This window comes from Paramormyrops kingsleyae, chromosome 13 (genome assembly GCF_048594095.1).
Source record: "Paramormyrops kingsleyae isolate MSU_618 chromosome 13, PKINGS_0.4, whole genome shotgun sequence".
Lineage (NCBI taxonomy): Eukaryota > Metazoa > Chordata > Actinopteri > Osteoglossiformes > Mormyridae > Paramormyrops > Paramormyrops kingsleyae.
The window spans coordinates 25,694,130-25,709,956 of record NC_132809.1 but is presented as its reverse complement, the minus strand read 5'-3'; the positions used below and the strand labels follow the sequence as shown (position 1 = coordinate 25,709,956).

The window sequence follows — 15,827 nt, the reverse complement described above, 5'->3', positions numbered from 1 at the left end:
ATAGAAGTTGTTGTGTAGCTCCTCCTCTAATACTGCTTACACCTGTACCTGAGCATTCATTGGAAGCTCAGCCTAGCTGCACTTATGCCTATTTGTCTCTTTGACAGCAGTATGTCTGTAATGTACTGTTTGCCTCTCTTGTACGTCACTTCTGACAAAATCGCCTGATCAGTGTGGGAACTGTACATGTAAAAGTTACCTGTTTGAATTCCATGCTCAGCAGAGTAACATAATTTCTGCTGGGCCCTTAACCCCCTGAAAAATGTTCCAGAGGGACAACTGACTGTGCACTCAGACCTCATGCTGCACTGATCTCTATATAGGTATGTGTGTGTGTGTCTCAAGAGTAAGGCAGGATACACAAAAGCAAACACATTCCAATATACAGTGGTACCTCAGTTCTCGAACTCATTAGAAGTCGAACCAACCAGTTCGAAAAAATATGACCTAGAACTCAAGCTGAATCTCAGAAGTCGAACAGTGAACGCCGACCTAAGATAACTTGTTCACGCGGGGAAATGAGTCACGCGGCACGTCTCTCAGCGGAAACAAAGGGTAACACTTCAGTCGCATGCATGCATGTTTACACTAGCTGAATACATATATTTAGACAGTAAAAATACATTTAGACAATGATAGACAGTAACAGTAATTATTATTATATAATAAAATACATCTTAAAAATAAAGATTTCTTATTAATCAAATATAATTAATAATAAGCTATTAATACATTTAATTATAATAATATTGTCGCGCAGAGCTGGGACAGAATGGAGACAAAGGCGCAGACGTCAGGGTATTGGGGAATACGGGGTTTAATTACAGGTAAGGCAGGCAAAACGCAGATGGACAATACAATGACTGGACTGGGGAAACAAGCTGAAACGCGGACGAAATACAGAACTAATGACAACAACCAGAAACAGCTGATCACACGGGGATTCCACACGGGGTTAATGAGGGGGCGTGGCACACGGAAGGAGCGGACGATAGGGGCAGGACACATTTTTTTTTAACTTTACACATTGTTTGGATACATTTATTGTCTTAATTTCGAAATTACTGTTTTGATAAATGTGCTTAGATGTGTTTAGTAAAGTATATGCTCTTCTTGTTTTAGCCTGTTCATTTTGTGTTTAAATGCTAAAAAAACATATTTAGGTGTAATTTTTTGGGGCGGGGAACAAATTAATTAGTTTTCCACTATTTCTTATGGGCAAAACTCGAACTGAGGTACCATTGTACTTGTAAAAATGGGAAATAAAGTTTCATTTGACATATACAGAAGACAGTATTTTTTAGTTTATCCCTTTGTGAAGGTTTAAGCTTGACGATCAAGCTTTTAAATACATGCTTATGCTGCCCCCTGCTGTCTAAAATGATAACTGAAATAGAAAACATTTGATTATTGATACACTTCGTAAAATAACATATGATTCAGACAAAGCTCTGATGGTCTTCAAACCTTTTGGTGGATCTGCTGAAAATCCCAGGGTTCATAAATTCACAGAAATGTATTTTTCCACAGCTTCCTAAGCTGGGAATTGACCTTCTTAAACAGTTTTTTTCCCCACTAGATTTACAAGCCAGTTGACACATAATTGATGAAAATGACTCAGATTCCATTATAACAAGCATAAGAAAAAAATTTTTTTTTTAGTTTTTTTCCCAACAAGCAAAATATCCACACTTCAAAACTACACACTAACATTTAACCAACAAAAATGTTATTTTATGTGCTTAAACTCTTCATTAAATACGAGATAAAAGTAGAAATCAATAATGAAATATAATTTTAAAAATTTGATATACACATAAATAGTCACAAAATCTCTCCAAAGGGGTTTCAGTTTGTCAAAAGTTATGTTACAAATTATTTTACTTCCAGTACTTAAATTAGATTCTCAATTAAATTAAATCATTCTTCAAATCATCTTCAGACAAAACACATCTTATTGTAGGTTCCAGGTCCTTTCAGCACCGAGTTAAATGTTAAACTCTGCATACACTCTGCTCTGCTCCATAGCACCACCCAGTGCAAGATCAAGGCAGTGCGAAGACAAACACCTGCATCACATGCACCACAGATCAGAGCTCTAAGTGCTGGAAGTGAGTTGGAAAAAGGCCTTTCATTCAGACCGGAGCACTTGGTGATGAGGATTCAGGACCAGTCTGAAAAAGGTGCCAGGGACAACTCCCTCCCTCAACATCAATCCTTGATCTCCCAATTCTTCTACTGGGTAATGCAGGAGTACAAGTACACCAGTGGTTACCTGGACAGTTCAATTTTTGTCTCACCACAGTTAGAAAAATGAAGGCGAGGGCAGGTTTGGCAGGTCAGCTTGTCAGGTTTCAGACATCTTCCTTAGTGACCAAGCAGTAGAAGTCAGCACGGGCACCATAGTTCCTGGAGCCTAGGTCAGAGACGTCTATATCGAAGGGCTTTGCTTCTGCCACTGGGGGTAGTTGAGGTGGGGCAGCCGGCAGGCTGGGAGCTCTGCTTTTCTGGGTCTTGTAGACGGGGAGTTGTAGCCCTGGACAGGAAGTGGAGGTATATTACAATACTGTGGTGCACTATTACCGAGTTTACAGATCAGTGTGTTTAGTGGACTTCAGCTTGGAAACAGATGACTAGTGAACTCACTGGATCAGTGACCGGGCTCGTTAACTGTTGGGTTATAAGCATAAACACTGGACCCCCCTGAGCCCAAACCCAATTTTGTGTTAGAGTGCGTGAGTTATGGGCTGGGCACATGAAGGACACTGACCAGTAACAGATGACACCATCAACGATTGAGCCACAGTCAGACTGGTTAGGTACTCGTACCAAGGTCACCCGATGGGTCACAGTCGGGGTCGGGGTGGCAGTCGAGGTAGTCTGGGTGTAGGGAGAGCATGGGGTCCCTGTCATCCTGCAGCAGCGTCTGGGGGGTCGTCATGGGGGGGCAGTGATAGGCCATCTTCCGGGGCAGCGCTAGGGACAGCTCTTTCCAGAACGCTGACGAAGGAGTCTGGAGAGCACAAAACCAGAAGCATATAATGTTTAGTAGGTACAGTCACACTGCTTTGATACTGCATGATGAAAACAGTGCTTTCCTTGCCATCTGCACAAGTTCATAGGAATATTTTAATTGGCACATATACCATCATGCTCTACTTTTTAAGACACACGCATATATAGAGGTAAGAGGGCCCAGGGTCTGCTGTCCATCCAGGACCCTGGGCCATTTTTCAGGTGGTTAAAGGTCTTGCTCAAGGGCCTAACAGAGATGTGAACGTTCTGGGATTAGAACCAACAACTTTCTGATTACAGGCACTGAGGCCTAACCCCCCCCCCTCCACTCCACTCCACTCCACTCCACTCACCCCACATCACATGAGCTGCTCTCAGTGCATATGCTTAATAGTGAATCTGTAAAGTCTGCTGAGCTAATCTGTTAATTAGTGATAGGGTTGCAAAATTTGGGGAATTTTTAAAGTTGGAAACTTGCCATGGGAATAAATGGGAACATATGGGAAGTAACAGGAATAAACTCAAAATGTGCAAAATTTCATTTTGGCCTATGACAGGGAACTTAAATGTAGTTGAAATAAAAAACATCCTGCAGCATAATCGTGGTTAAAACAAACAGATTTAATGCAAGTTGAGATGAATATTTACCCTACAGTGTGCATTCCTCCATCTCATGCACAGATAATTTCCAGGATCCTGTACACTAGAGCAGGACTGTTTAAGCCATACTACTGCATTTGAGCCCAGCACTACATCCAGTCAAGTAAGTTTTGATGATATTGCTGGGTTAAATATACAGTGGTACCTCAGTTCTCAAAGTCATTAGAACTCGAATTTCTTAAAAGTCGAATCAACCAGTTAGAAAAAAAAAATTACCTAGAGCTCGATCTGAATCTCAGAATTCAAACCGTAAACGCCGACGCGTGGGGAAATGAGTCACGTGGCACGTCTCTCAGCGGAAACAAAGGGTAACGCTTCAGTCTCAGCCTCGCATTCGCTGTGATAGCATCGTGCATGTTTACACTAGCTGTATACATATATTTAGACAGTAAAAATACATTTAGACAATAATGCAGTTACAGCAATTATTATTATATAATACAAATACATTTAAAAATAAAGATTTCTTATTAATTATTTTAATATTAATAATAAACCATTAATACGTTTAATTATAATAATATTGTCATGCGGAGTGGGGACGGAACGGAGACAAAGGCGCAGACGTCATGGTAGCGGGGAATACAGGGTTTACTTACAGGTAAGGCAGGCAAAACGCAGACGGATAATACAATGACCAGACTGAGGAAACAAACTGAAATGCGGACGAAATACAGAGGACTAATGACAACAACCAGAAACAGCTGATCACACGGGGATCCCACATGAGGTTAACGAGGGGGCGTGGCACACGGAAGGAGCAGACGATCGGGGCAGGACAGATTGTTTTTTTAACTTTACACATTGTTTGGATACATTTATTTTCTTACTTTACAAATTACTGTTTTGATAAATGTGCTTAGATGTTTTTAGTACAGTATTTGCTCTTCTCGTTTTATCCGGTTCATTTTGTGTTTACATGCTAAAAAAACATATTTAGGTGGGTGTAATTTTTTGGGACCGGGAACCAATTAATTGGTTTTCCATTATTTCTTATGGGGAAAATTTGATCAGAACTCGAACTTTTTAGGATTCGATCTGGAGTTCTAAACGGATTAAGTTCGGTATTAAAGTTTAACAACAAATACTAAATCAATGTTTCTATACAGTAGCTAGCCATCCAGTAAATCAAATATGCTAAATAAAAGCCAGATAACACCATTTGATTGACAATTTAACCTTTGGAATCAAATCGATGCACAATGCGTTGTTTGAGTGTAAGAACCCTTTGACGCACAGAAATCACATATGTACCCTCAGAATCGCAAGAAGCCGAACTTGACAGTACTAATAGTGATATCATTGTGTAACCAGATGCTTGTAACTGTGTGTGTAAAAACATTGCAAAATAAGCATCTGCATCAAAACACATTGCTTATAAGTCATAATCTATGCTGTATTATTCATACAGTTTGCTTTCTTTGCCGTATCTGACAGCTGGTGCGGAGGTCCACAGCTCGTTGAAATGGTCCGACTCAGCTCACTTACTTGGAATCAACTTGGAATTTTCTCAAAATTCCCCATCTTAACTTCCCATGGAAAGTTTTTGGGAATTTACCAGGAATTTTCCATCCCTTTGCAACCTTAGTGAAAGTGATGTAATGCTAACACAGCTTGCATATTTTCCCCTTATGGCAACCTGCAGAGAAGGCAGCTTGACTGCTTATCTTTGGGTGACTGTGTGTCTGTGGAGCTCCCTCAGTGCTTTGCAGTCTCTCGGTCTCTCCTCAGCACAGCAAGCTCACCATGGAGTAGGAGCTCCAGGTCAGGATGGTGAACCGCTGCCTGCTGTCGTGCAGCAGCCGCAGCGTGTCTGGGCCCATGTGCTGCTTCTGTGTCTCCCAGGTGATGAGGATGGGCTTCTGGGAGAGCTCCAGCAGCCGCCACAGGCCCTCCCTGTGCACAAACGAACATCACCTATGCATGTCAGCGAGCCCCGAGTGTGACCCGCGAGACCCACAAGAAAAAACACAGGCGGGCGGCTTCATTTTGTTTCTTTGTTTTTAAATGTGCTGTTGCGTGAATGTTTGTGCATATAAATCTATCTTTGGCTTCGAGACCCTGGACCCTGCTAATTCTCTCCATTTAAGATCTTTTTTTTTTTTAAAGAGGATGTTATGCAGAGGTAGAAAGATGCAATGTACAGCTAAAACAATATTTAGCGCTTGTGTGTTCTTTACAAGCTTCTTTACTGGATATGGCATTCAGTAATCCCCAATCTGACTTCTCCAGATTTCTCTTAGTATCACTGACTGAAACAAACAGTGAAATTTATAATGCACCTATAATGCATTATAGATACCTTCATAATGCATTATAATGGCTGGTATACGAATTAATAAAGAATAATGCATTACAGCATCTTCTACTGACAGTCATAAGGCATTAAAATGTTGATTATAATACTTCATAAGCTCCAATGAAGCTCACATCTGTAATGCACCACAGATACATTTATAATGCATTATAATGGTCAGTATAAGCATCCTTTGTACTGCATTATGAAAGTATCTATAGTGCATTATAGACGAAGCTTCCTAAAGCAGTCATAATACATAACATACGTGGCTATAATGCATTATGTCATATATATATATATATATATATATATATAACCATGTTTATAATGCTTTATGAATGCAGTATAATGTGTTATGAATATGTTCATAGATTCTTATGGACATGGCATTCATAGGAAGTGATACCACATACACCGTATTAGAATACCTCCATTTTATAAGTAGAGCTATAATTGATAAAAAGCAATAAAAATAAACCTGCTAAACACTTGATGCTCCTCTTTAGCATCAGACACTCATGCACTGTGCCAGTTGGTAGGAGGCTGGTTTCTGTGCTTTCAGCTGCTTACCGGAGGTTGCTTGTGCACCAGTCCTGCTCCAGGTATGCCAGGGACAGCACCACGATGAGGCGCCGGCAGCGGCTAACGTTCATCAGCAGCTCTGCGGACGGCTCTGTGGGCACGAAGCGATCAGCATCGGCCGGTGACCAATCATCCAGGAGGGGGCGTGACGCCTAATGTGGGGTACTTATATTAGGACTTGGTGACCAATCCTCTGTGATCAGAGTCACCCGGAAGGGAAGGTGAAGCCTAACCTGAGGTTCTCGAAATTGGGACTTGTCAACTTTGGTCAACCAAACCTATTAAGCTCTTGATTAAACTAACTGGGCAAAATTAATGTTTAGTTAAGCAGTAATAATGTTAAAAGAGAGAGGCTGGGCAATAAGAGAAAGCTGTGCCTTCTGTTTGATTAGGAATTAGGAATATTCCAGGAGGTCGTCAAATATCTTCACAGTGACGGGTCTGCATAATCCTGGCTTCACCTTCAAACTGTCCTACAGCTCATTCACATTACCTGAACCAGGTAAGATGTTCCCATGATCCAGGTGCAGCTTATATCCCTGCTTGTTCTCCAACTGTGGCTTTAGGATGAAGTTGACAAACTTCCGGTCATTTTCGTTGTTGGCGTAGGACACATAGGCATCATACAACTTGCCGTCTGATAAATGTGGACAGAGAAGTGATCAGGTTCCTGGACGATCCTCATCCCAGATGCCACAGGCATACCACCAGATTGCCAAAAGGGAAGCAATCATGAAGTAAATGAGATTAACCATGATGTGAAGTGAAAGATTGGGATTGTGTGGGATGGTGAGCGATGACTCAGTAGGCTGGGGGAGGTCTTTCTCCTGCCAGAATCGCAATGCTCACCATTCATCTCAAAGTCTCCATAGGTGTTCCTATACCAGAGCTTGATGTCAAGGTGGCACTTTGAGAAGATCAAGATGGCCAAGGCCAGGATGACGAGGAGCACCATCACTGCAATGACCACTGCCATGTGACTGGCAGCTCCTAAACACACAGAGGTTACCTATGTTTAATAGTTATGTTAAACTGCATACAGCATCCAACAAAAGAGTATTTAAGTTCTAAAAGCTAGTAAATGTAACATGGACCCTTCAGATGAGCTGGTCAGCTAAACACACAAATAGGAAATACAGTGCTCACAGGAAGTCTTGGGACAGTTGCTTAATTCAGTAAAAATACTGATAATTTATTGGATTGACAACAAAAATCATTATTTTATTAGTTTGTTTACAAATATATATATAGAATAGTGATATTGAAGGAAAACATTTGTTATAATGAACTGAGGCATTTTAGAAATAAAAAAAATTTCTTTAAAAATTTTTTTTTAAATGATGCGTCAATTTAAAATACTTCAGATATCGACTAATCACAGCAGCCATAAAGAAAATGTGTGTGTGGAAGATATGTGCAGATGTGTTAAACTTTGCTCGTCAATGTACTTTTGTTACAAAACCAATAAATTTACAACATTTTTACAAAAATAAGCAAGACTTTCTGTGTGCACTGTATAATCCACTGCCAAGTCAAGCCAGTGGACACTGTTGTGAGTGAAGCTGCAGCCCAAAGCCAGGTCACTCCTGGCAGAACTTCCTGGAAGGCAGAGCCTGGTCTAGATGTCTCATTGTGAACAGTGGAAACCAAATGGCTGTGAACTTTGTGTAACCCCCCTATATGTCCGGAGGATGACTCTCGGAGGCCCCATCCTCCACACTGCGCTGATCTTTCAAGTCAAGTCAATTTATTTAATTCCTGACGACAATTTGATTGCAGCAATCCCAAAAACAATAAAAGACATTCAACAGGTCTACATACAACTATATGAATAGAAAAATAGTAAAATTCCTAATACTTGTAAGCTTTACCAGGGTGCAGAACTTAAAAGCTTAATGCTCGACACAGATCTGATCTGATATGATAACTGCACCTGCTTACTTTCTGCAATTTTACCAGCCATATTAACAATCCTGGTCAATACATGTTTGTCTTTAATCCTCAAAGCAAAGAACCAACAAAGCAGAGTAGAAAATAAAACAGATTCAATAAAAGTCTCGCACAACATATACATTAGTCATCTGTCCACATTAAAGGCCCTAGGTTTTTTCTTACTCATTTCCTGGAGCTGGAATTGGGCTGAGATGTTCCTCACGGTGCAGATGTACAAGCCGAAGTCAGATGGCTCACGGAGCGTGAGCTCCAGCAGGCTGTTCACCACCTTCTGCGATGTGTTGTGGAGGAACCTGAGGATAGGTCATCACTTTTAAGACAGGGATCAGTACTCAGTTGTTTAAAAATACTTGCTAAAGCACACAGCAGCAGGATCTATGTCAACCTATGCTAAAATAGATTCCTTTAATCGGTAAACTTCTACTGATGTTTTATCCAGGATTCTCTCCTCTTCCAGGTGACTCTCATCCCTGGCATAGAACTTACAACATTGGCCATCAACCATCAATGGTTGTCTCTCATATGTCTACTTTAAACACCCTCAGTATGTTCATAGTGCCACCATGCATGAAGTTAGTACTGTATAATTGCGCCCATGATATTGCATACATGAGAAAATGGACAGCATAATCAGTACAGCCGACCCTTCTGCATTGCGACTTTCCCCAACACGGTTTTAATATATCCCAGGATCGCTTCCCTCTTCACGCCAAGGGGTCCAAGAAATTCCATAAGGTTTTTCCAGATCACAGCAGGCCTGCTTCCCTAACCCCCATGAAGCGGGGGGTGACTATATAATGAAAGTGACTCACTCTGAGAGGTTCTGCTGCTTGGTGAGGTTGGACAGAAGACTCCCATCTCTGATCCAGTGCAAGGTGGAGTCACATTGTGGCTCCTGGGGGTCCCACGGTAGCAGAGCAGTGCAGTTAAGGGTCACGGTGGAGCCCAATGTCGATTGTCGATTGTCGTCGGCGGGCACAAACACAGGGGGCTGGGAGCATGCGGACTCTGTGGTGGCAGATGATGATTTCTGTTAGTGCAGCAAGACAGCATTCGGGGGGGCAGAAGGTGGCTCAGAGGTTTAGAACTCTGTGCCTCTAACCAGAAGGTTGCCGGTTTGAATCCCGTGATCACATCTCAAATCTCAAGACCCTCAAGCCTGCCCATCCCCCAAAAGAGTACTCCAGGTGACTGGATAGATGGACAGCCCTGCACTCAGACCTCAAGATTCACTATCACCTGTGTGTGTGTGTGTCTTAAAAAGAAGAGCATGATGGGATACGTGAAAATCAACACATTCCAGTGTACCTGTTCTCCATCTTGTTCAAATGGATATAAACCTTTATTTCATGTCAATGCTGAGGTTTCAGTAAATCTGATAAGACCCAAAAGGCCACTCCCCAGTACCAAGCTCTTTAAACAATGTATCATTGCATCGTTTGCCTTCAGGTAAGGAATGTTTGTGGTCTGCTCACTGGCTAGCGTGACTCACTCCTTTAGCTGGTCTAATCTGAGCTATCAAAACCAGTCTAGTCTGTCCTGCTACACGGAAGCACAAAGCGGAAGTAAAGTTATGTTACCACTGCCATGATATTTTGGGTTCCTGCACAAATGCAAAAAAACAAATTACTCTGGAATTGTGACAAGAGGATAAAAATAAAGACTGCTTTGCACACCATCACTGTCTGAACTGCGTATGTCCACCTTTTGACGATTGTAACTTGTTAATGTTGATGGAATACGCCCTGTTTGACATATAATTGTCCAAAGAAAAGATGTTTTATGGAGTCATCTACTTAACAAGTGTTTATGTTTGTAATAGGTAACATTTGTTGTCTTGATGCTTGTTGGTATGGATTACTTTATATCATTAATTTTAACACCTTAACATTGATAGCTAATTAGTCAGCTAACTAACATCATTAATTGTGAATATAAAGTGTGATTAGTAGCTTAACTTATTATCAGTATGTATCTTGTTGACATATTTGCCTCGTGGACAACAATCCATGGAATTCCATAAATTTTAAACATGAAACCGTTCACTGGCTGTATTTGTGGTGCTAAGCTTGTTTGAAATTTATTCTATAAAAAGTTTCTGTAAAATGTGTTTTTTCATGCTCCTGATAAAATTTTTAGAGATACATGTTTCTCTTTGGACAGTGATGATATGCTAGTATATCAAAATACTGTCTATTGTCTAATATGAATGAATGAATGAATGAATGAATGAATGAATGTTACATTTACATAGCGCTTTCCAAGACACCCAAAGTGCTTTACAGAGCCAATGGAGAGCCATTTCAACCACCACCACTGTGTAGCCCCCACCCCCACCTGGATGATGTGGTGGCAGCCAATCTGCACCAGAACGCTCACCACACCGTAGCTAAGGTGATGAGGGGGCAGGAGAGAAATCACCAATTAGATACAGGGGATGATTAGGAGGCCAGATCTAATAGGGCCACAGTAGGAACAGTAGTTTCTGAGCTTAATTCCCCTTTAAAAACTGTTTGACAGGTTTACTCCAGGTTAACCAAACGCCCCCACTGGTTTCACAGCTCAATCATTAACCAACAAGTTTAATGCTATGACCTTTTCCTGCTACAAGAAGACCAGAGCAGCTGAGAAACGCTCCATTGCACCTCTGTAGTTAGGAACCACTCGGCACGCTAATGCTGTGTCATCAGGAAGGCCCAAGGACTCTAGTTCACGTTGGGATCCTATGGGATTTCATACAGATCGCAGCTGTAAACCTTCGCAGGACATTCATAGGAAGAAATGGAACCATGGTGTCCTCTGTACCCTGGTTTTAGCATGAAGGTGGGATCCCCAATCGTGCTCCAAGAACCAAGCATGTAAAAGGTCCAGCGATCAGACCTGGGCCAAAGTCTGGCAGCAGAAAAGCCAAAAGGTTCAAAATGAGTAAACGGAGCACCGTAATAAATCCATGTAATTCCTGCTCTACAGAAAAGGCGGGACTGTCTGAGAGGAAGGGAAAAAACAAAGACCGTGGAAGACAGGAGTCATGGGCTATACCTCCCACAGCGCCATTTACAAACCCAGAGATGGCTGCCAGACCGAGTCATCTGCCCTTGCAATACGAGAAGGTCACCTGAGATTGCAGCCTGGTGCCTGGGCAGGTAACCCTACCTTTCAATTGACAAAGGCACCCTCTGCTTCTCAACTAATGTGCAGGAGAAGCCATTAAGCCAATTTCTGACAATTACTCTCCTGATGAAGTGATTTAAAGTAACTAGAGACCTGAGCAAAGACTTGTGATGTCATTGGTTACAATTTGTTAGAACGCTGCTCTTGTATCATAAAGACAGTATCAGTTCAGTTAAAAAAAAAAAAAAAAATACACTAGTTCCTGGGTCTGAGATGCTTAGTGCACATTGGAATAAAGCAACTCATTTATTCCACAGCCTTTCTGAACAGGATGGACCTCAGGCAATGGGAGGGTTTAAATCTAAGCTCCAAAATGAGCAGAGCAGGGCCCGATGAAGCGCCACTGCCTCTGGGAAACAGAGCTTGTCCACATGGCTTGGTCCAGTAATACAAAGAGGACATTGACCACACGCTCACAAAGAGGAGCAGCACTGGGTAGCTTGTAACCAGCCAAAACCTCACAAACGCCCGGAGGAACCTGTTACTGCACCCTAACCAAAGAACTTCTGTGGAGCTTTAAATGGACAGAAATGTAATTATGCAAGCTATGCATGATGTAAATGCATGACTATTTGTGCTGGGAACGGGTCACTGACGGCATGCTGCCGAAAGAGAGGCTCACTGACTAACTTACTGACCTTACCAACCCAGGGTACGAGTACATCTCAGAAAGACAAACCGCACTGCATCACTGCATGCTGCCGAAAGAGAGGCTCACTGACTAACTTACTGACCTTACCAACCCAGGGTACGAGTACATCTCAGAAAGACAAACCGCTCTGCATCACGGCTGCTGCTTTGCATTTCCTCCCTCTGAACATTTAAGATCTGCTGCACGCGACATAAAAATATATAGGAAAGCTGAGAAAACTGCAGCCAATCACTTGCATACTGATGTGCAGCCTTTAGACCTGTGGTTTCCATGCAAAACAACGGAGAGAAAGAAACAATCAGCGGGCTGGCACTGTGACACTGCAAGCAGAGGGAGGCTTAATGGCGTACGAACGTGACTGGCTGAAATCATCTACTGCAACCTACCAGTGCTCCTTAAGGTGGACCTGCAGCCACTTCTGTTTCATGTACTCATCTAACTGCTGGTAGTGCTGGGAATTCACTGGAAGCTCAGTCTAGCTGTACTTCTGCCTAGTAGACTCCTTGACAACATGTATGTTCGTGATGTGCTGTATTTCTCACTTATACATTGTTTTGGACAAAGGCATCTTCTAAATAGAATAAATGTAATTCGGCTGTATAGAATTCTCAGGCTTTCAGGCAGAGCAGAAGACATGCAGACCGCCTACGGGGACACGGGGACACGGGGACACGGGGACACGGGGAGAGAAAAACAATTAATGGGAGGAGAAAAATGGAAGGAGAGGAATTAAGACAATTAAATTGTGAGATCTTGTGATAATTTTGCATTACTATAACACTGTGTCCATTCAAATTACAAAGGGTAGAACGAATGGACTAATAACTATAAAACTAAATGATGTATAAACATGTCAAGTAAGGTATGGTATAAGCAATAGATTAGGGGAGACTATGCACACCATTAAACTTTCAGATTATGTATTTTTGTAAGTTCATTATCTCTCCATTCATTATGGCCACTTTTACAGTGAGCATCTGCAAAACAGCTATTCAGCATGAAGTATCATTGTCACCATTCAAATATTTATGTCACATGTATTATAAAGAATTTGCCCTTGAAGAAATCTGAAAAATTAAAGGGTGTTGCTGGCTTTTGTTGTAAGATATTGCAGCCACAGAACTTTTATTAATAACATTTATTAATAACTGCATCGTGTTCATTCAAAGCACAAAGGGTAGAATTAATGTTTTGCCAGATAATGCACAAGTAGGATCTCGTAAAAAGATGTTTTTTTTCTTCCATTGATTTTTTTTCTCCTTCCAATGGCCCTTAGAGGCTTTGTAAAGAGCAACTTCAGAAGTGAAATCTTCTGTTCTCACGTTCCAGCAATAAAGAGCTCCTCTCCTGCCCAATAGAAAAATAAGTCAGTTTATCCCAACCTGTGTGCCCATCACCATAAACTTACTGTATGTCCAGCTTAACCTTGCATTTTTACATGTGGGCTGGAGCAGGAAAGGACTGGGCTTAAGTGCACAGCCTACAGCTAATGTTTGCTGTGCAAACACAGTGAGGTCACGGACACAGGCTGCTCAGCTGTAGATGCTGCTGAAAAAGTCAGCAGCTCAACGTGAAGCTAACACCAGTGTTTCAGCCCATTTAAATGTATGTCACTCTTGTGGGAAATCACTGGCAGACCATAAAGATGGGTTGGTACAACAGGACTGCACCCAGACCAGCCTGTAAGTGGGGTATAAAGTCGTTTTCTCTTTGAGCTGGATTGTTTTGCTTTTCCCCATCTTTATGGGGCTTTAGGTGAACCTGAGATCTGAGTATGCCCTGAAAAGGGGAGCAGTTCATAAGGATCCTTAGTATAAGGCTGACAAGTAATATGTTGACAACCTCAGAGAGGACAGTGGGACAGCACCAGCCAGCCTCTCGGACATTCCCTCCTGTTCGAGGACAGTGGGACAGCACCAGCCAGCCTCTCGAATACTAGCTCCAGTTAGAGGACAGTGGAGCATTACCGCCCTGCCTCCCAGACATACCCTCCTCTTGGAGGACAGTGGAACAGCACCACCCGGCCTCCCTGACATGTTGTTTATGGAGAAAGCCTGCAAAGAGGGATAAACAGGGACCCATATCCTGGATTTACTCTTGGTCACTCTGTTTGTTTAAAAAGAGTGATTTATTAACTGAAGCTTTGCCAGGTTCAAAGGTCACATGAGAACCACAGTCACCCCAGTGTCTATATTATAGTAAACCACAGAAATGCTGGACAGTGGGGACACTTTTACAAAAAGGAAAAAGAAACGTTTTTATTTGTTTCTGTAGAGACCTTAGATACTGCAGTCACCTCTCCGACTGACTTCATACAGTAGTTTAAATATTAATAGTCTTTCATCATAAGTACCTACGTATCAGTTGTCATTGGAAGATATTTATTCTGCGACACGTATTAATTACGACCTTAGATCGTCCACAACTACGAAAACAACACGTCAAATCAAATCACCACGATTTAACTAAAGCTTTCCTGTCCGGGGGTAGTAGTTATTTCATCGTATCCAGCACCATGAAGCGGGGCAAAGGACATGTTAAGTTCGATCTTACCTGCAGGGTTTCCAGAAACGTTTCCCCACAAGATATGCGTCAGGAGCAGAAGCGGCGCCAGAGTCCTTCTCATCGTCACCTTTATGATCCGGAACTTATAAAGTATGAGGGCAAGTTTTAAAAGGATCAGACCTGCAGCTCTCTCGTTTTCCGCAAGCCAGCACCGATCACTATCATCCGCGTAGACCCAAAGCTCAAGGGGAAAGTGAAACGAGGCACGTGACGGGGACACCTGCCCGGGTCACGTGATAGGGACGCGCACCTGCCCAGGTGTGTAGTACGCGCGGTAAAGGCTCTCGTGCTGCACGAGCATGTTCAAAAATAAATATGGATCCATATATGCTTCTGAATATCTGTGTTGTAATATTAAACACAGATCCATGACTCCTGTATATCCGTGTTGTAATATTAAACACAGACCCATGACTCCTGAATATCCGTGTTGTAAAATTAAACACAGACCCATGACTCCTGAATATCTAAGTGTGTTTGTGCAGATGTTACGTAAAAACAAAGTCTCAGGTCGCTTTTTCAGTAGCTGCAATGAACTAAACTTATGGGCGGGACCAGGAGCATATGTGAATAAAGTAAAAAAGAAAAGCTAATCAAAAGGGAGTTTGATATGTTGAGTTTTCTAACAGTAAAATTATCTCAACCCCTTACTAATGTATATATTTTAATTCATTTCATTCAATAATTATGCACAAACATAGTCATAAAAAAACACAAAAGGGACTTGTTCATTACAACCGTAAACTGTGGTTACCTCGTCTGTGTGCATGCTTGGGTTCACACCCCGTGCCCTTAGGATGACGTATTTAATCAGCAAGCAACATCACAAGCTAATTATGCCCTTACCATTCAGTTATGGTTACTATACAGTGAATGTAAAGACGTCCAAATCAGTGTAGATATGAATAAATGAGAACAGAGGCAAGTGTC

General features: G+C 41.9%; 1 protein-coding gene across 2 annotated transcripts; it reads right to left on the bottom strand.

The window, feature by feature from the left end:
* Nucleotides 1–801: 801 nt before the first annotated feature.
* Nucleotides 802–15,188, bottom strand: sigirr (single immunoglobulin and toll-interleukin 1 receptor (TIR) domain). Of its 2 annotated transcripts, none has more exons than XM_023795741.2 (9): nucleotides 14,886–15,179; nucleotides 9,322–9,517; nucleotides 8,672–8,802; nucleotides 7,406–7,546; nucleotides 7,050–7,193; nucleotides 6,545–6,647; nucleotides 5,421–5,571; nucleotides 2,830–3,013; nucleotides 802–2,536 (listed from the first exon to the last, which is right to left on the bottom strand). In XM_023795741.2, the coding sequence occupies exons 1-9, from the start codon at nucleotides 14,956–14,958 to the stop codon at nucleotides 2,355–2,357; spliced, it is 1,305 nt and encodes a 434-aa protein (XP_023651509.2). In that variant the 5' UTR covers nucleotides 14,959–15,179; the 3' UTR covers nucleotides 802–2,354. The 2 variants fall into 2 exon arrangements, with proteins under 2 accessions (XP_023651509.2, XP_023651510.2); XM_023795742.2 differs by having other exon boundaries at nucleotides 2,399–2,536; nucleotides 2,771–3,013; nucleotides 14,886–15,188.
* Nucleotides 15,189–15,827: the final 639 nt, after the last annotated feature.